Source organism: Cheilinus undulatus, linkage group 7 (genome assembly GCF_018320785.1).
Source record: "Cheilinus undulatus linkage group 7, ASM1832078v1, whole genome shotgun sequence".
NCBI classification, from domain to species: Eukaryota; Metazoa; Chordata; class Actinopteri; order Labriformes; family Labridae; genus Cheilinus; species Cheilinus undulatus.
In genome coordinates, this window is record NC_054871.1 from 28,278,422 (window position 1) to 28,297,667 (window position 19,246).

General features: G+C 39.0%; 1 protein-coding gene across 7 annotated transcripts in view; it reads left to right on the forward strand.

The window, feature by feature from the left end:
- The window catches only part of ap3d1 (adaptor related protein complex 3 subunit delta 1), a 37,074-nt gene that overhangs the window by 2,835 nt on the left and 14,993 nt on the right, over positions 1-19,246 (forward strand). For 5 of the 7 annotated variants that reach the window (XM_041792278.1, XM_041792281.1, XM_041792279.1 and 2 more), the window contains exons 2-22: positions 2,711-2,806; positions 3,562-3,642; positions 4,849-4,929; positions 5,043-5,150; positions 5,294-5,423; positions 5,927-6,066; positions 9,155-9,228; positions 9,343-9,392; positions 9,900-9,949; positions 10,301-10,349; positions 12,914-13,059; positions 14,114-14,262; positions 14,369-14,599; positions 15,274-15,505; positions 15,613-15,758; positions 15,938-16,079; positions 16,318-16,389; positions 16,539-16,614; positions 17,280-17,479; positions 17,950-18,023; positions 18,378-18,401. In XM_041792278.1, coding sequence (XP_041648212.1) covers positions 2,711-2,806; positions 3,562-3,642; positions 4,849-4,929; positions 5,043-5,150; positions 5,294-5,423; positions 5,927-6,066; positions 9,155-9,228; positions 9,343-9,392; positions 9,900-9,949; positions 10,301-10,349; positions 12,914-13,059; positions 14,114-14,262; positions 14,369-14,599; positions 15,274-15,505; positions 15,613-15,758; positions 15,938-16,079; positions 16,318-16,389; positions 16,539-16,614; positions 17,280-17,479; positions 17,950-18,023; positions 18,378-18,401 — 2,351 coding nt within the window. The remainder of the gene's footprint in view (positions 1-2,710; positions 2,807-3,561; positions 3,643-4,848; positions 4,930-5,042; positions 5,151-5,293; positions 5,424-5,926; positions 6,067-9,154; positions 9,229-9,342; positions 9,393-9,899; positions 9,950-10,300; positions 10,350-12,913; positions 13,060-14,113; positions 14,263-14,368; positions 14,600-15,273; positions 15,506-15,612; positions 15,759-15,937; positions 16,080-16,317; positions 16,390-16,538; positions 16,615-17,279; positions 17,480-17,949; positions 18,024-18,377; positions 18,402-19,246) is intronic. The other 2 variants (XM_041792282.1, XM_041792283.1) reach the window with 1 other exon arrangement.

Consider the following 19,246-nt stretch of genomic DNA (forward strand, 5'->3'; position numbering starts at 1 on the left):
TTTTAATTTAGGGATGCACAGACTCATCACTTAAACATCAGTAAAAGCCGATATTGGCCCTATGGACAAGCATCAGCCATCAGCAAATTATGATATCAAACCGATATCAGTAGCCAGTGTTTATCTGTTATGTTCAATCAATTTAATGCAGGCAACGCTTCTACCTAATTGCAGAATCTAATGAGAGATTTTCATAGGTCAGAAGAAGCCACCTCCTGGACAAACTCTGGTCTGTTTTCATGGTCAAACACAAGAGAAAATGCACCACCAAATGAAATACTGGAAAAACATTGGTATTAACAACAAATAAGAGCAACCGTTACAGGTACTTTGCCCAAATGATGCCAGTCCTGCCCCTTTCTGGGTGACAACCTTCCTTATGAATAATGGCAAATAAGATGTCGTTGCTGATTTTTAAAGCTTAAAATACAAAAACTGTACGGTTTAACCATTATTAAGAGCCCAAATTTAATGGCCATTGAGTTAAACAAAAAAACCACAACTCTTCTGAACAGGGACTTTCTCTGTAAAATTTTTATACAAACAAAATTACAGATGTGCATGAGTGTCTGTTTTAGACTCTCTCTGGAGATGACCAGAGATATTATAAACAGACGTCACAGGGTTAATGCCTGTATTTTAACCTTATGAAATGAGTTGGATCTTAACTTTTAAAATGTCAATAAATGAGTGAAAGATCTGTTAACAGGCAGACAGACAACATCTCCCACTGTCACAGAGGGATCACTTGCTTAAAGTTCATGGGATCACAATACCAGTCCAGTGTAAATTTTGTAGACTAAAACTTGACTAAAAATGTTGGTCGGCAGACTTTTTTTCCCTTGAGACAGATTAAACTCAGACTAGCCAGACATAGATCTTTGATGACCAGAACTGACAAAAAGTAAGCTTAGTTTTTGTCAGGATGACTAAAGGGAGACCAAAAGTTAATCAAGTTTTTCATCAGACATCCAAAATCCATGGTATTTCTCCACTGTGGGCAAATCTGTCAAAATACTATGCATCTGTAGCTCCTCTGCCTCTCAGAGGTAGAAAGCAGAGATCTCAGGTTTGGCAGGGTGTTTAGAACAAAGTACCATAATTTGGTACCAGATTTAAGCAAGAGACTAAATACTTGGGTGAAAAGTAAAGACTAAAATGAAAAGATGTTTATGGAATAAAGCTAGACTTGAATGTTTTTGACTTTTTGTCGACTACAATTATAAAGGGTAGAAATGACTAGTAAAATGTGATGAAAACTAAAAGGCATTTAATCCAAAGACTGAGACTAAAATTAAAAATAGCTGTCAAAATTAACACTGCACCATTGCCACTTAAGTTTGTCTCCAAAGCCATGGGGCTTACCTTTTACTCTTCTTTGTCAGTTTAGAATGAAACACATAACATAAGGGGTTGTCTCTTGTTTCTTTTAAAGCATAAAATGCAATGCAATACTATTTAATTGCATTGTCATGCCCAGTTTTTTTAATCTACCACCATTCAATTTCTTGGCTTCTTTTCACCCAATTGGGGGCGTGGTCATGCAGAGTGTTGAGCAACATTGCACTGCTCTTATCAATTGGTTGAAATGTTATTTCAAAAATAAGCATTGGCTTTTATCTTCACGATTGTTGTACTTCCAATGAATTCAGAACGCAAGGAAAATTCCCTCACACTGCTTTAAATGCACAAATACATGGACAACTTGTGCTCTGATCCATTCCTCTCCAATGCACTGTCCTAAGCGTCTGCACTTTTAGCATCTTTTGATCATTAAAGCAACAGACATTGTATCAAGGAATGCACCATATTGGATTTTTGACAATATGTACAAATTTATTTTAGTTGATACTGATGTCCGTGCTGCTGAATAATTAAGTTCAGAACTAAAACTTTAGTCCTTAAAAGTTCACTTTAAAGTTTAAAGTTGAACCAAAATAAACAAAAACAAGATTCTGTCCTTAGAACACACTTTAAAGTTTAAGGAATGGGGATTAACAAAGAAGAACACTTCAGCTGATGTAGGTATGTTGGTCCTGCCTAAAACTCCACAAAATTATTCATACAAATGACTGGTATTCACAGTGAATATAAGCCGATATTTACAATTCATTTGCTGGTCTTAGATATCTGTAGAAATTCTCTCTGCTCATAATGATAATTAACTTTTTAAGCTGACATCTTCCGATACTGATTTCACGGTGATAATATCATGTACCCTATGTGTATGATTTTAAAACACATGGTTTCAAATAAGTGTAAAGAATTTTGACAGCTTTATAATGTGCCATTTTAACAGTCCTGTTAATATAGCTGTGGGGTATTTTTAGTCCCATGTCCAGTTGCTGACTTTAGATTTGACATAACTTTGAATCTTGTACCAACAACACAACATGAGAATGCTAACAACTTCAGTGTGTCTTCAGAGGAAGATTTTTTTTCATGAGTATATTTAGAGATTAAAACTGCATTAAGATTTGTTAAAGTTTAAGAAGAAGGAAGGTGCTGCCTGACTCAACTTGGACTTAAACCAACAATCCTTCAGCTCCACCTTTGCTGTCTGACAACAACAACAAAAACAAGTAGACCAGGATTCTTTTTTCCAACTAGTTCCTGGTGATTGGTAGCAGCCTCTCTCTCCAGATATGACTCCTCCACCTTGATCTGATCTGGTGTCTGTTTTTTTGTCCTCTCCTCTGTCTGCCCTCAGGCCAAGTACATCTCCACATGCATCGATGAGATCAAACAGGAGCTCAAGCAGGACAACATCGCCGTCAAAGCCAATGCTGTGTGCAAGCTCACCTACGTAAGATCTCTCAACATTCTCCACTGATTCATTGACACTGTTTGTCTATTGTTTCTAGGTGATAAACTGGCATGAATGTAGATTTAAAGATTTAGAAATACCTGAGCGACACTTTTCTTTTGAAAGGTATATGTCTGCCTGTTTTATTAATAACAATGACTGATGCTCTTTATTGCCTGAGGATTTTTGAGGTAAACAATTCCATTTTCAACAATGAAGATTAACCAAAAATGAAGATAGATAACAAAATATATTACCATTCTGACGAGCAAAGCCAAGTATGAGATTAACTACATCATGCTTAAAGGGATACTTCAACATTTTGGCAAATTCGCCCATTGCAATAATTCCTGTAGTCTTAGTAATAGGTTTGTTTCCTTTAGTTGTCAGTGCAAGCTGTTTCTAGATCTGGGGGGAATGTACAGAATCAAGAATAGCACATATCCAATGCATTTATTACCCCAGTATGCCACAGAGTATCAAATACATAAATTGTATGAAATACAATTTACTGACTGAACAAAAATAAATATTCAAGGGCCGAATCATTTTTTAGTAAAAGGTCAAAGCGTACTATATATAGTCCAGTCCTACATTTAGGTTTAGGAGGCCCTGATGCAATTGGCATTTGTGCACTCTTTTAGAGCTTTTAGTTCAAATCATTTAGCCACTCTCTACTCTGTAGGGACAGTGCAAGGCCCCTTTCCTGCATTTGTCCACCCACATCTCTCGCTCTCTCTTTTTCTGTGTTACAGCTTCAGATGCTGGGCTATGATGTCAGCTGGGCCGCTTTCAACATCGTTGAAGTCATGAGCTCCTCCAAGTTCACATACAAGGTAAGACTGAGATATGAAATGTCTTGAAAAGATCAGGTTTCTGTTGGTATGATGTGGGGACTGCAGTCTATGATAATGTGTGGACTGACCAGGAAGTTGATGATTGATGATACTGTGTTACAGTGTTGGGCAGCGTTACTTTTGAAACTAACTTGTTAGATTACTGCGTTACATACTGAGAAAATTAATTTGTTACATTGTTGCGTTACCTACTCCCAAAACTAACGCATTAGAGTACTTTTGCGTTACTTAATATTAAAACCCTTTAGCCACTCGTTCCACTTGGCGATTGTAAAAACGACAGATAATGACCGCATGTCTGCATTTGAATGTGCAGACTCTAATGCCAATGGAAAGGCTAATTTACGGCCACTAATCTGTATCTCTGCAGCCTGAGAAAACCGCTAACAGACAGGAAAACCTTTACAGCTCTTTAACATGCTCACAATCTGACCACAAGCTGAGCAGAGGCAGATAGAATCACTCAAACGCTATGCGTAATAACCGCGCGTAATTGGAACAGCTTAACAGCTGATTCAATGAAAGCAAATGGAGCTTTTAAACTTGCGTTTCACCAGAATGGTGTTCTTGTCCCTTTCATCCAAAAAACTATCATAATGGGGTTAATTCCACAGTGGCCTGCTATCCTCTCTGTCATCTCAGTGGCTCAACAAGCTAACAGTGTACGCGTAATGGCACAGAATGTTTACCTTCCGCTGGCACGTGCCAACGTGACTACAGGAAGAGGGAAGGACAAACAGAGCAGATGCTTCAAGTAGCCTCTTTTTTCTTTCTCTCTTTTTGAAGCCACGGAAGAGAGGGGAAATTTGGGATTTTTCTTTCAGTAATTGATTACTTTTATGAAAATGTAGCTAATAACGGGATTACTTGAATTGTAAAACTAACGTGTTACGTTACTCGTTACTCCAAAAAAGTAATCTGAGTACTCTAATGGATTACTTTGTAACGCGTTACCCCCAACACTGGTCACAAACTCCCCTTTTCTGCATTATTGAAGTGAATTCCTCCACAAATATACTCCCCCCAAAATAGCACAGGTAGTTGCAGGAGATTTATCTATTGTGGAGGTAAATCTCCACAGAGCTTCTGCCTGAAGATGAGTGTTTGTGAAATAAACAGTAAGCAGGTAGATAGTTAAAACTGGGCACAGTATCTCATTCTTACTTTTAACTTCTCCTCCTATAGAGGATTGGCTACCTGGCGGCCTCGCAGTGCTTTCATGAGAGCACGGATGTTATCATGCTGACGACCAATCAGATCAGAAAGGTTTGTGATACTGTAATCATGTGCACCTGATTAATTTCTCTTAATTTATCCCTGAGCTGACAGTTAGTTACTGTTTCTGATGGACCGTTTCTATTTGTTTTCCTTCCTCTTAGGATCTCAGCAGTCCAAATCAGTACGACACAGGTGTTGCTCTGACTGGCCTCTCTTGTTTTGTGACCCCCGATCTGGCACGGGACCTGGCTAATGATATCATGACACTGGTGAGGCACAGAGAACACATTGTGGATTTTTGTGGCTGCAGCCATTTTAACCTTTTTACTTATTTTTGTCTCCCTCAGCTCTTTGCTGTCATTCATTGTTTTAACAGTTTGTCTCTCTGCTGTTTTCTTTTCCTCACCTGTAGATGTCTCACACTAAACCTTACATCAGAAAGAAAGCAGTGCTGATCATGTACAAGGTGTTTTTGAAGTACCCAGAGTCCCTGCGTCCAGCTTTCCCAAGGCTTAAGGAGAAACTGGAGGATCCAGACCCAGGTATCAGCAGAGACATAGCACTCTGTTATAGCCGTGAAAGAAGAGAGAATTGTGTGCTAATTCTTCAGGCATGCTTAATTTTGGTCAAAAGTGCTTTCTCCTTCTTCGAGGTTGCTAAATGTTAGAATCTGCTGGCTCTCCTGAGGAAGGGCATTCTCTGTCACCTGATCCCAGTGAATTATTCAGCAGCTAAGAATATAAGATTAAGGAAGCCTCATTTGTTATCCTGCCACAGTTGTCTGGGAATGTGCAGCAATTCACAAAACTTTCTCTGTTGCACAGGCAAAAGCATCCCACTGGTTGTTGATCTGGCTGTATGGCATTTTAACCAGTGATGACACTGATATGGCAGCAGACCATTATTTGCTGGTTGGAGATTGTTGTAAAAGCTCATATTTGAAAGACATTCCAAAAGTGATACAAAAAGAGAAGAAATGTACCTCCCATGCCTGTAATTACTGTCATTTGTTTCTGATTAGTTTTTTGTATTTTCTCCTCTTCAGGTGTCCAGTCTGCAGCAGTAAATGTTATCTGTGAGCTGGCTCGGAGAAATCCCAAAAACTACCTGTCTCTGGCCCCTCTTTTCTTCAAACTCATGACCTCCTCTACTAATAACTGGGTTCTCATTAAGATCATCAAGCTGGTGAGTCAGGACACAGGAAACTGCCTATATAGAGATCCTATACAGGTGCAAGAATTACACATGTGGCATTATGTGCTTAAACACTGTTCACAACCAAGTCCAGTTGTTCCCCCACCAGTTATTAGAGGTGGCAGCCTGCCACTGCAACATGACTCCCAGTCATCCCAAATAACAGGCACAGAGTACTTATGTATTTTAATGTGTGTCATTTACTTGTTTAGTTTCAACAGAGCATGAGCATCCTTTGTGTTCAACAGTCCTGTACACTGTCTCTGCTCTGCACTGCTTGTGTGTTCCAAGGGCAACTTTTCGTTTTTGACACGTTCATACTAACTTGCACATTTCCTTTATTGTCTGTGTCTGACTCAGCATCAGGATATGAGTTTTTTCTGAGCTTCCACCTAAAGAGGTTAATGGTGTTTCCTTTAAAAAGATGTTCATCTGAAACATTCATGATACTGAAACACAAGTGTAGACCAAAAGAGGTATTTTAAAAATCCTAACATTTTGATTCTGTCTAAGAAAATCCCCTCTGTTTGATGATCTGGATGGATTCTTAGTGGCTTATAGTTATAGCAGAGGGATGATGAATCACTGATGGGGATCTACTTTTATTAAAAGACAGAGCACGGTGCTATGCTGCCTCAAAAAGCTTTTCTCATCAACAAAGGAAAGATGGTGTACATCCTTGGAAAATTTTCTAACTGTCTCTCTGACTGTCCTTGTTATTCCTTTTCTTTCATCAACATACCCTGTAGTCCTGCTGCTGACAAAATTGACATTACATTCCTGCCAGTGCTAATTTTAACAAGCAAGGCCAGATCTAGACTTTTTGGCTGGTGTGCCCATGAAGGGGCCCTGACTTATGCAGCATTGGTGACATAAAGTTTGTGGGCACACACAGGGTCAGTGTTAACCTTGCTGTCCTCACCAGGCATGCCCACAGATTTGGCTGGACCCCTGACAAACACAGAGAATGGGCCCTTCCAAGTTACTTAATTTTGGAGTTGAAAATTGTGTCAAAGTATCGTTGGGTTCTGATGTTAAAATCATGTATTTGTGCCACTTTTTAACCACTTTTCCCTCCCACTCTTGGCTCTGTTGTTTACCATTTCTCATCAATTTGTTTGATGCTTGCTCATTTTGGCCCCCTTTTACACATTTTTGCCTCTGTAGACCCTTTTTTGCCACTTTTTACTCCCATTTCACCACCTTTTCCACCCATTTCTGCCTATTATAATTGCATGCACAATTTGTCATGCACATTTTTGTGTATTTAAGCCCATTTTTGCTACTTTAAAGTTTCTTATGCTAATTTTAAAATCCCTTTTCACCAATTTTTGTCATTTCTTAGCAATTTTAATTCTTTTTTTAAGAAAAGGAGTTTACATTTTTAAGAAAGCTATACACTACGGCACAAATGAATAAAAAGTATTTGTTGCTTTTATAAAAGTGGTTATATGGTTATCATAATTGAACTTTACAATGGACCATGATTTTTCTGACCACCATAGGCTCCCCATTTGGCTTGGCCCCTGAAAGCTCCCCCCTTTAGTCCCCACCAATCATGTCTATTTTTAACATTAAAGTGTCTAAAGTATGTGAAGCTATATATTAATTTCAAATGTTATGGGTTATCCTAAATGCACTTTTAACAGTTGAGAAACTATGTGAAATTTGTTCCTTCCCCCACCCACCCACCAGAGAAAGCATAATTGGAGTATTACAACCACTTGCATTCCATAATAAGTTCTTTACCTCTTTATTTGAAGCCCACCTCCAGTCTCAGTGTTCCCCCCAGGTTTTCAGCTTTAGGCGAGGGGGGGGGGGGAATGAGTGCAAATGGGTCTGACATCTGATAGATTTAACAAATAAATAACCAAAAAATTATTTAGGAAACTGTTGATTGTAACATATAACATATTTATAATAGGTAATGTATTTTGGTAAATGTTCTTTATGGTGATTGAATGTCCTCCACTGACTTATCTACTCATTTTCTCACTCTTCACTATTATTATTCACACACATTGCATGTCTTCATCTCCTCCTGTTGTTTTGTCAATACTCTTGAGTTTATAAAGTTTGAAGAGCTTCTGTCGTATTTAAGAGCGTTAATAATGGTCATAAATATCGCCAATAGCGTCAGGCGCTATGAGAAACATGCACACGAGGAATAAAAAGACAAAAGGATCATCCTCCAGTTTGTTGGTCCCTGATAATTAAATGTCAAAATGATCGTCAGGTGACCGCTCAGTCTGTATAGAAACTGATCCCCTCCGATATTCACGGCTCACCTGCTCATACACACCTTTGAGGGACCGTGTGTATTTCTGCCTGCTGTGGTGAGCAGATCAAGAGGGAGTTGGTGCGGACATGAGCTCAACCCTTGCTGATTTTAACGTTTCCCACCAGTTTGTCAGTTTACAGCGTGATATACAGGGGATTGCAGGACTTTCCTGTATTACAAGTGTCAGACTTGTTGCAAAAATTTAATAAATTGTGCGCAATTGCTGCAACCTTGCGCCAAAATCCAGCGCTCGTTTAACTATCTCAGACGTAAAACAAGGGGGGCATCGGTTCATTCACAACTTTAAAGGATAAATCAGTTGCATTGGAGAACTCTCTTGTCATGATAATAAGTCAAAACATCCCAGCAAACATTAGACCCCAGCTCTGACACCGGGAGGAGGGGGGTGCAGCTCTCTGGTCAGTGTGGGTTTGCTCTGCTCTGATCATGGAGTCAGAGGGAACGAGCAGAAATTAAATACATTCTTGTAAACAAGATAAATAAAATGAGGCTATTTAGTTTGTTTAGTAAATGGACCAGCTCTATTGGAAAAATGTGCTTAAATGACTTCTGTTGTGATCTGGCGCCATATAGAAGATACAATTAAATCAAATTGACACAATGTTCAAGGGGGGCGGGGGGTGCTGTTTGTTGGGCGGGCGCCCCCCTAATAGAATGGTGGGAGAAACACTGAGTCTCTTACAGTTGCTACAAGTTGGTACAACTGGCAGAACTCTACACCTCAATCAGTGGAAATGGACAGAAAGCATGTTTTAAGTGTGTTACACTTTCTTTCAGTTTGGTGCTCTCACACCTCTTGAGCCACGTTTGGGAAAGAAGCTGATTGAACCTCTGACTAATCTCATCCACAGGTGAGATGAAGTCCCTCCATTATGACCTTTTTCACGTTCTCATCCCTCAGATTTATAATGATAATAATCTGATATTTCTCTCTCTGTTTCTTATTCTGTCTTTATCTCTTACAGTACCTCTGCCATGTCTCTGCTGTATGAATGTGTCAACACTGTTATTGCAGGTCAGTTCTGGTATTCTGTGCATAATGTAACAAATCTGTTTAGTTTAAAGCTTTCTACCTTAAAAAAAAGCAAGCAAGACCATCAGCAAAAACATGGTCTTTCATAGTTATTTATTATGTCTATAAATGCTGATGTGGGGTAGGTGTCAGACAACAGCCCTTATCTTATATTTTTATGTTGACATGTAAAAGAGAAAACTTTCAGTAAGACATCCCATGATGGCAATCAGCAAGAACCAGAGCAGTTTTATTTTAAAGCTCAATGTAGTCTACAGGAAAAAGCAAAGAAATCCATTGATTAACAGTTGTTTCTGCAATCATCACAAGGTATTTCTACAGCTTGCATTAGATGTGTGATATGGCAAATTAATGCCAAAAAGTAAAGGAAAAATATTTAAAATGTGGAAAAAACTCTTTTTTAAATAAATTCCTTTTCTTCAAAGTTGCATCCTCACAAAACATTAAGTTCCCACCAAAATCTAACAGCTCGTGTGTCCTGTATTGCAGTGTTGATTTCCTTGTCCTCTGGGATGCCAAACCACAGTGCTAGTATCCAGGTAAGCCCTTGAGCTCCAATTTTCCATCTGCACTTTGATGTGGTCAGATGTTAATCATAACCCTTTCCACTCCAGTTGAACATTAATGCATGCTTTCATCAGAGACACAGCAGCTACCAGGCAGGCTAACAGATTTCACAAAGCTGCAAAATGTGTGAATATCCAAAATAGGCTCCATTCCCCCAACTTTAATTTCTTGATTTTTTTGTTGCATTTTAATCTTTTGAAGTGTGCTTGTATGACAAGACTGAAACTGGTGTGGAAAGGTTTTCAGTGGTGTTAATGTCTGTTCCCTCTCTCCTCCTTCTCTCTCTCTCTCTCTCTCTCCCTCTCTGTCGCTCTCTTTTTCAGCTCTGTGTGCAGAAACTGCGAATCCTGATAGAAGACTCGGACCAGAACTGTGAGCCCTCTGTCAATGCCTGCAGTGTGTCATTTTCTCATTGTCTGCGTGTTTCTGACTATGGAACAGTCCACCCTTGTAGAAGACAACACCTTAGAGCCCCTGCCTCTGGATAACTCGAACACCACTACCTTCTCATTCTTGATTAACTGGCCTGTCTAGGATGCCAGTTCACTTAAGTCATATTTAACCCTATTCAAATGAAAAAGGGTTTGTTGTTCTATCTGAAATGGGGAAAAGTTGACCTTTTGCTTTTCTCAAACAGAGGGCTCTTGGCTCTTTGAATACACTCCCTAAGGCACATCCAGGTGGAGATGGTAACATTTACACATTCGAGTTATCTGGACACCCATACATAGATTGTTGTTTTTGATGTAGACGGTGGAACGCTGGTGTTAATAGAGCAGACTGTGAACTTGTGGTTTCAGGTTTTGTTTGTCCTTTCACCACACCTTTAATTGGCTCTCTTAGTCATGTTTTGATGTAACACACTTCCAAGATCAGACTTGTCCTCAATTACACTGGTAGAATTATCAAAGTAAAAACATGACCCTTACAAAGCACATTGTAATGTAAAGCGTAAAGAGGGAGAGGTAATGTGAAAATAACTTAAAACATTTAAGGAGAGTAAAATACAGTAAATCCAGATTGTTTAAGAAGAATTATCTAGTTAACACAGTTTTAGGCTGGGAGCCTTATACATTAAATGATCAGCAGTAAAATACAACAGAATAATCAGTCACCATTAATTTGTTGTTTAGGATACAATATACAACTTAATGTTGCATTTAAAACCCATATCTAAAATGCTGGGACATTGTGTAAAATGTAAATAAGGCATGGAATGTGATTATTTGCAAAACATTGAGACTCCATATTTCATAAAAATGTGACAGACAGCATTTAAAATGTTGAAACCCTAAAATTTAATTTCTTTGAAAATTGTATGCCCAATTTGAATTTCATGTGGACGACAGTGATTTCTTATTGCTCTGCTATTGATGGCATTTAGCTGCCTAACATGTCAAATTTTGAAAATGTTTGGAGCTTTATGAAGTGTAACACAAGGCAAAAGAGACTGGAACTCAGGATAGCAGAAACCCTACATTAAGCACAAATTGGTACTACTTTTAGATGATGGTCTTCTTGCAGGGTTATTTTTGAAAAGTGATAAAAAAGGGCATTTTTACTCTAGGCCAGTTAGCTCAGTGTGGACAATGGAGTTCCACTTGCTACTATAGATATTTTTATTTTCAAGGTGCCTACAATGGGGGGAGGTGCCTACAATGACCCTCACCCTACTTCCACATTTACCTAGTAACTCAGAGGATGAAATGGGTCTGTGTTGTGCAGAAACAGTGTTTTTTTTAAGACTCTGGAGACATTAAAATATTTCCTTCACATCTCTACTTGCTGGCAGGTGCACCTGTTTTCAGGCATGGTTCTGTTCACATCTAGATGTACTCTGCCTGAGTCCTCATGAATAAACCACATTGCTCATATCTCCCTAAACAGTTAAATTCTCAGTTTCACTATGTATGTTTTTGTGCTTTCCCAACTTAACCAGTGAGTTCAATGATTTGCAAATTATTAAATTCTGTTGTTTTTTTTTTTTTTTACATTTCACACAACATCCCAACTTTTAAGGAAATTGGGTTATAAAAATGATACAAATGAACAGGATTTGATTGAAGGCAGCAGTGTAGTAAACATTCTTAAAACATTGACTTTGTCTGACCAAAGTCAGCTCAGTCATGTCCTGCTTTCTCCCTCAGAGAAAGTTGGAGTTACTGCTGTGACTTTTCCACAACAGTGCTAGATTCAGGGGCCACTTCTTTGTCTGCTACTGCCACCTTAGAGCAGCATCCCTGTTCATTTCTGCACTGTATGCACTTCAGTGACCATACTGACCTCACACTTGCGTTTATCGATCCAAGAACCTGAGAGACATTTGTCTCTGCCAGATTCTGTGATAGACAGGAGGACTTGATTCAGCAGATTTCTGAATCTTTAAAGTGAAGTTGGTGAGAGGGAGAAGCTGCCAGGAAAAAAACAAAAGAGAAGGCAAAACAAAACTATCAAGTTTTGTATATGTTGTGTTGTGCGAGTGTTTGTGTGTCCTTTCCATTGTCATGTATGTTTTGTGTCCCTTTCCTTTGTGGTATTTAGTTTGTGTTATTTCTATATAATGTTAAAGATCTCATGGAAGAGAATATAGAAGTTATATTTAAATATACTAAAATGTGAACAAATAATACCGTAAGCATCCAGTTAGGCCTCATACTGTATGCAGACAGTCCCTGAATTTGGTTGTGAAGGTTGCAATAACAAAATATTTCTCAAAATTTACCTTTTGTCCAACCAAATGTCATACATTTTGGTTTCTACTGTCACAAATAAGTAAGGATTGCCAGGTAAACTATACATTAGATTAGTCTGACTCTGAGATTTAGGCCAGATAAAACAACACACAAGAAAATCTACTTTTTTATAGATAGCAGAGGGTGTCCATGTGTTTATTTTAAAATGTACTGAGGTCATATGTGCATGTTTTTTTTTTTTAGTGAAGTACCTGGGCCTTTTGGCCATGTCAAAGATCCTGAAGACCCATCCCAAATCAGTGCAGTCTCATAAAGACCTCATTCTTCAGTGTCTGGATGACAAGGATGAGTCGATCCGTTTGAGAGCTCTGGACCTGCTCTATGGCATGGTATGGCATAAAGACATCAGGTTTTTTTTTTTTTTTTTAAATTATTTTAAACATTGTTTCTAAAGCTACATTCACATTGCAGGCCAAGGTGGCATGAATTTCATTTTTTTTTTTAAATGTCAATCTGATTTTCAGTGACAGCTTGAACAGTGCAAGTCACATGGAGTCTGATCTTTCCAAATCAGATTTGGGTGACTTTCATGTGTGGATTTATTGAAGTGTAAATACATTAGCCTGATACAGGTCAAATTTCATAAAAGTAATGATCAGCAAGACGCGATCTAAGCAGAGCATCTGCTCCTGGTGTGAATAAAGCCTAAGTTATGTTTTGTTCCCAGACTTTTAGTACAGGATATGCTTGGTTTCGCTGCCATCAGGTGGTTTTTACTCCATACAAGTGGACATGGAATAATATATTAAGACAGATGAACCATCAAAGGTAGTGCATTTGCAGCTCTTTCTGATACCTGATTTTTCACTAAAACATTGCTGTATATTGGTGTGACCAATTAGCGGTTTAAAATACTGAGACGTGCTGTTATGACCTCAAGTGCAGCTGCCACCATCACCTATCGCACGCTGCATGACATAGATGAATATTTGCTGTTACTTCCCTGTGTGAAGTGTGTGGATACACATGTCAATGCCGACCAGGCTGAAGGTGCCACTTTTAAAGGCTTATAATCCTGCATTTAAAGGAAATGGTTGAATAATGTTGAGTAAGTAAACCATGCTGATCATGGACAGTGTGACTCAGAGCCTGTTGGTTGTAGGTTTTGGGCCTGTACCTCACAACTGTCAGTGTGACTGTAGGCAGAGACTCAACTACTGTACTGGTAGCCAGTAACCACTGCTGTGGACTTAGCTGAACACAGTGGAGTTGTCATACAGAAAGAGAGAGTTCAGCTGCAATTCTGGTTTTACAGTTATTCTTTAACTCACTCACTGTACATGTGATTGTTAAGTGTCTGTTTCTCTCCTCCTGAGGTAGGCTTTAATGTTTACATTCATGCATTTTAACTAGATTATTTTTTGCTGGTGTCTGCTCCCCCAGGTCTCCAAGAAGAACTTGATGGAGATTGTGAAGAAGCTGATGCTCCATGTGGACAAAGCAGAAGGGACCACCTACAGAGATGAACTGCTTACCAAGATCATCGACATCTGCAGCCAGAGCAACTACCAGTACATTACAAACTTTGAATGGTCAGTCTGACTGCCTCTTGATCAAACTTTCTTCATCTTATGCATCACACCTATTTTTGTAAACTTTCTATGATGCTCATCCACTTCTTTGTATTGGTTGATACAGGTACATCAGTATCTTGGTAGAGCTGACCCGATTAGAGGGAACACGGCATGGCCACCTCATTGCCTCTCAGATGCTGGATGTTGCCATTCGGGTCAAAGCTATCCGGGCCTTTGCTGTTGCCCAGATGGCAACCCTGCTGGACAATGCCCACCTGTTGACAGGCAACATGCAGCGAAAGGGCATCTGTGAAGTCCTGTATGCTGCTGCCTGGATCTGCGGTGAATTCTCAGAGTAAGCTGAGTTATATCTCTTGAAGGCACACTTTCACTCTATTACAAGTTATAATAAAGACATGAGGATCTCAAGGAAGGGAAACCCCTATTAAAAAGTTGCCATTTTGCACACAATAGGGGTGGTTAACTCTACGTAATTCAGCATCCGCACATAAAAAATGGATGACAGTCTTTACAATAAGATATCCCATGACTCCAGCTACTGTAACAGTGAATCCACAGGGAAATGACTGACAGCCTGGTTCAGATATTTGCTTTTTTTCTGCTCTATTTACATAACATTCTTTACAAGCTGGTTCTGCCTTTTCTGTTTTCAGAGTAGTTCCCTTTCTTTAGACACTCAGAGCAATGCTTGCATGCTTACCTATGATCCAGGGCCAGTTTTATTCTCTTAACATGTAAAAAGTACCAAATGTATCCCATTTTAAACACTTAAAATGAGGAAGATAGTACCCATTACATATAAAATGCCAAAAAATGTGTGTTTCATTGAGAGTGTGGGATATTTTTTCACTTCAAAATTTGACAAGTAAAAACATGACTCACAGGTGTTCAACAGTCATTTCTTTCTGATATTATTATCACTTTCATGCTTGGTAGTGAATCAGTATTGCGATTTGATTGTATTTTCAGTCATATCTTTCCTTTAATGTCACTCCCTTTGTTCTTTAGACACTTGGAGAACCCCATGCAGACGCTAGAGGCCATGCTGCGGCCCAAGGTGGCCACCCTACCAGGCCATATACAAGCAGTTTATGTGCAGAATGCAGCCAAGCTGTTTGCCACTGTGCTGAAGAGCCAAGAGGGTAACACGGACAGCACAGCAGCACAGGAAACCAGCCAGCTGATGATAGACAGGCTGCCGCTGTTTGTTCAAAGCGCCAACCTGGAGGTGCAGGAAAGGGTAAGACGAAGATATGAATACATTGTTATTGAAAAGCCTACTTTGATACTATGTTTCTCAAGGATTCTCACCAAGTGTATCCCTGTCACCTTCTGTCACGTCCTCAGGCATCCTGCATCCTGCAGTTGGTCAAGTATATCCAGAAACTGCAACAGAAAGATGTGGAAGTAGCAGAGGAAGTCAGCGCACTGTTTGCTGGAGAACTCAACCCTGTTGCCCCAAAGGCACAGAAGAAAGTGCCTGTCCCTGAAGGGTCAGTTTGCTCTATATCTTAAAAAACATACACAAATAATAGGATTAATTAAAACAATTAATTACCAGCAGTGATAATAACATGGTTTTGCATGAATAAAATTACTCATATAAATGCCCTTGTGGTGGAAAAGCAAGATTAGCTGAATCTCTTGCTCATGCTGTGCTCTGTTTGTGTAGTCTGGACTTGGATGCATGGATCAATGAGCCTCCATCTGAAAGTGAGTCTGAGGACGAGCAACCCAAGGCTATTTTTACTAAGGAGGAGCCCAAACACTCTCGCCCCCGCCACACAGAGGTGGATGAGAAAGAGCTGGCAAGGGTAAGCTGGTTGACAATTGCATCTCTGAAGTGAACAAGTGGGTTTATTTTTTTATAAATAGCCTATGGGTGTACAGTGGTGTCTAACATTGTATTTATTATGGGACATTGTTTCGGTAATCCAGACACTGCCTCCACCCAATTCTGTAGTCTAAATTTTTTGCTGTGAAACTGGCTTCCCATGTGGACACTCAGTCCTCATTATAATTTCCCATATCTCTTTCTCTTTCTGCACTCAGAGAAGAGAAGCAAGAAAACAGGAGCAAGCCAACAACCCGTTCTACATCAAGGCCTCGCCATCCTCTCAGAAGGTGAGCTTACATTCATATATTTTAAATCTATCTGTATTTCATACCATACATTAAGTATTGCAGTCAATCTTTTATATCAAAAGTACTTTGTAACAAACTTTATATATCAAGGGACAATTGTTTTATTAATGATAATCTCCTCTGTGCAGGTGTACCAGGAAGCCCCTGGTGTGGAGCACATCCCAGTCGTGCAGATTGACCTCAGTGTGCCTCTAAAAGTCCCAGGTTGGAGATGATCTTAAAATGCTAAGATCACACTCATAGATTTCCAGGCTCCTTACTTCCATCACACTGGAAGTTATGCTATTATCAGGGTTCCTGCAGATTCTTTAAAAGTCTAAGATTGGACTTTTGAGATTCAAGGCTGTAAAAAGTCGTAAAATGTCTTATTTTTACTAATGAGTGGTCTTAAATTTTAGGAGACGCTTAGACGTGACTTTATCCAATCTTTGTTTTCTACTAGCATTTATTTAATTGTAATTATTCTTTTTTGAGTGTATGCTTGTTGCATATGTTTTGATGAATACCATTATACCGTATATTGAACGGTATAATGGTATTATATCAAACGTGCCAGAAGTGATCAAATTTTGGTGTATATGACCAAGAACTCTCACTTGCCTTTTATTTTTGACCACTTGCCACACAAAGAAATGATATTAATTTTTCTCAGCTCAGGTCTTAAAAAAAGGCTCTTTAGAAGTTGTAAATTTTACTGTTAAAAGTGTGAAGGAACCCTGGGTTATTCAACTCAGTTAAGTTGGGGATCAGGTTCAAAATTATTTTATTTTAACTATAAATATTTTATAGCTAACTAACTGATGAACTACTCTGTTTTTTTCTTTTTATAACTGTCACATGGTTACATCTCATTGTCCTCTATCTTGCAGGTCTGCCTATGTCTGACCAGTACGTGAAACTTGAGGAGGAGCGTCGGCAGAAAGAGAGAGCGGAAAAGAAGAAGAAGGAGAAAAAGAAACGGAAAGAAAAGCACAGTGGCCGAGGGAAGAAACACGATTCAGGTCCAGAGAGTGAGGAGGACATCACGCCTGCGCACATGGTCGACATAGTAACCGAGGAGATGCCAGAGGTACACTCTAGCTGTGTAAACATCACAAAGTGTTGAACTTGCTATTCAGAGATATACCATCACCAGACACACTGAGGACTTGAATGGATGCTTAATTTGTATGAACAGACATCATGATTCATAATTAAAGGATGTATTAAATGTATTATCCATGATGCAGTAGTATCAGTGGACTAAAGTAATTAAGACCCCCAAGTTTAAAAAGTGAAATGAAAATGTATTTGTTAGTCCCTCTGAATTAATGTGCCATTTTCATTAAAATCAGCATTACAAACAAAGCAGTACAGATGAGGACACATAGCCTCAACTAAGCACAACAAATACCAACTGCTTGTTAAGTTTTATGTTTGCAGAAACTGTCCATAAAAGTCCATTCAAACCAATATCTTGGCATTCTATGTGTTTTTGACCTTTGTTTGTTTTGAAAGATATTAATTCTGTCTTATTGATTTTACCTTTTACCCTCTCAGAATGCCTTACCCAGTGATGATGATGAAAAAGACCCTAATGATCCTCATAAAGCCCTGGATATCGACCTAGACAGGTCAGTCAACACTATGTGGATCCTATCACATCCAAACTACCTCCAAGGAGACTTCATTCTTGATTTAAAACAATGTTAGAGCTACAAAGTTTTAATTTACATGTCTGACTGAGCTGAATTATTTGAATCCGACACTTTGATTTTTTTCAGTCCAGAATCAAACCTGAAGAATTCCATATGATTTTTTAATATCCACATCTTCTCAGCATTTATTCCTGATCATTTTGGCCATGTTATCACAGCTGATGTGACTCAGGCCCTCTCCCTTCTCTCACTTCTTCTCATGGCATTTTGCTTTCTGCTTCCTCCTTTTTATGCCTACACACATCCATTACTGCCTCTTTTCATGGGCAGCTTGGTGGAGACGGCTAGGCGCAGGTGAGTAGCATCTAAGCCGAAGGACCTGGGCTCCGACTGTAAATGGACTGCTTCTCTCTCTCTGTCCATCTCTGAATAGCTGTCTTGCTCCTCTTACTAACCTAGATGTCATTTCTTTCCTTGTTTGAAGTTTGCAGTACCTGCTTATCTTTTTGCTCTTTTTCTGTGTTTTCAACATGTATTGTAGCCCCCAGAGTCCCCTTTCTCTCAGCCTGCCTTTTTATCTTGAGCTTGACAATATCAGCAGCATGTTATTGTCTAAACACGTCTGATTTATTTTCCTCACACAAGAAGACAATGAAATTAAGATTTCATTTTATTAGAAATTTGTATTCTCTTGTAAATAAGCTGCTGCTGATGTTCTCAGGACTTGATATTTTCCTGCCAGCCCTTCTGGTATAGGCTTCTTAAAGCATTTTTATACTTTACTTGGAAAAGATAATCCTTGTCAATATGCTTTTTAGTAAACTTATCCCAGAGATTAGGTGCTGAAATTCATCTGCTTAAATTTCTAAATCCTCCCCAGTTTGGTAACTCACACAAGCCTTTCTGTAAGTTGATACTCTTGGCCTTCTCTGAGTAGAAAAACAGGGACATGTGCCCTTAAAAAACTCCATATGTTGATCAAAGATATTGTTTTGGACTAAGGAAGGAAGGAGAATGAATGGCAGTAGATTGTAGAACATCAATATTTAAACCTTATGAATATAAAATTTATATCTTATGCCATCAAATTTCATGAGTATATCACAAACACACCCTTAGGATATATAGGTCTTTTTCCACTGTGTATTACTGCAGAACATGCAATACACAAAGTAAAACAAACAGAAGTTTAACTTGGA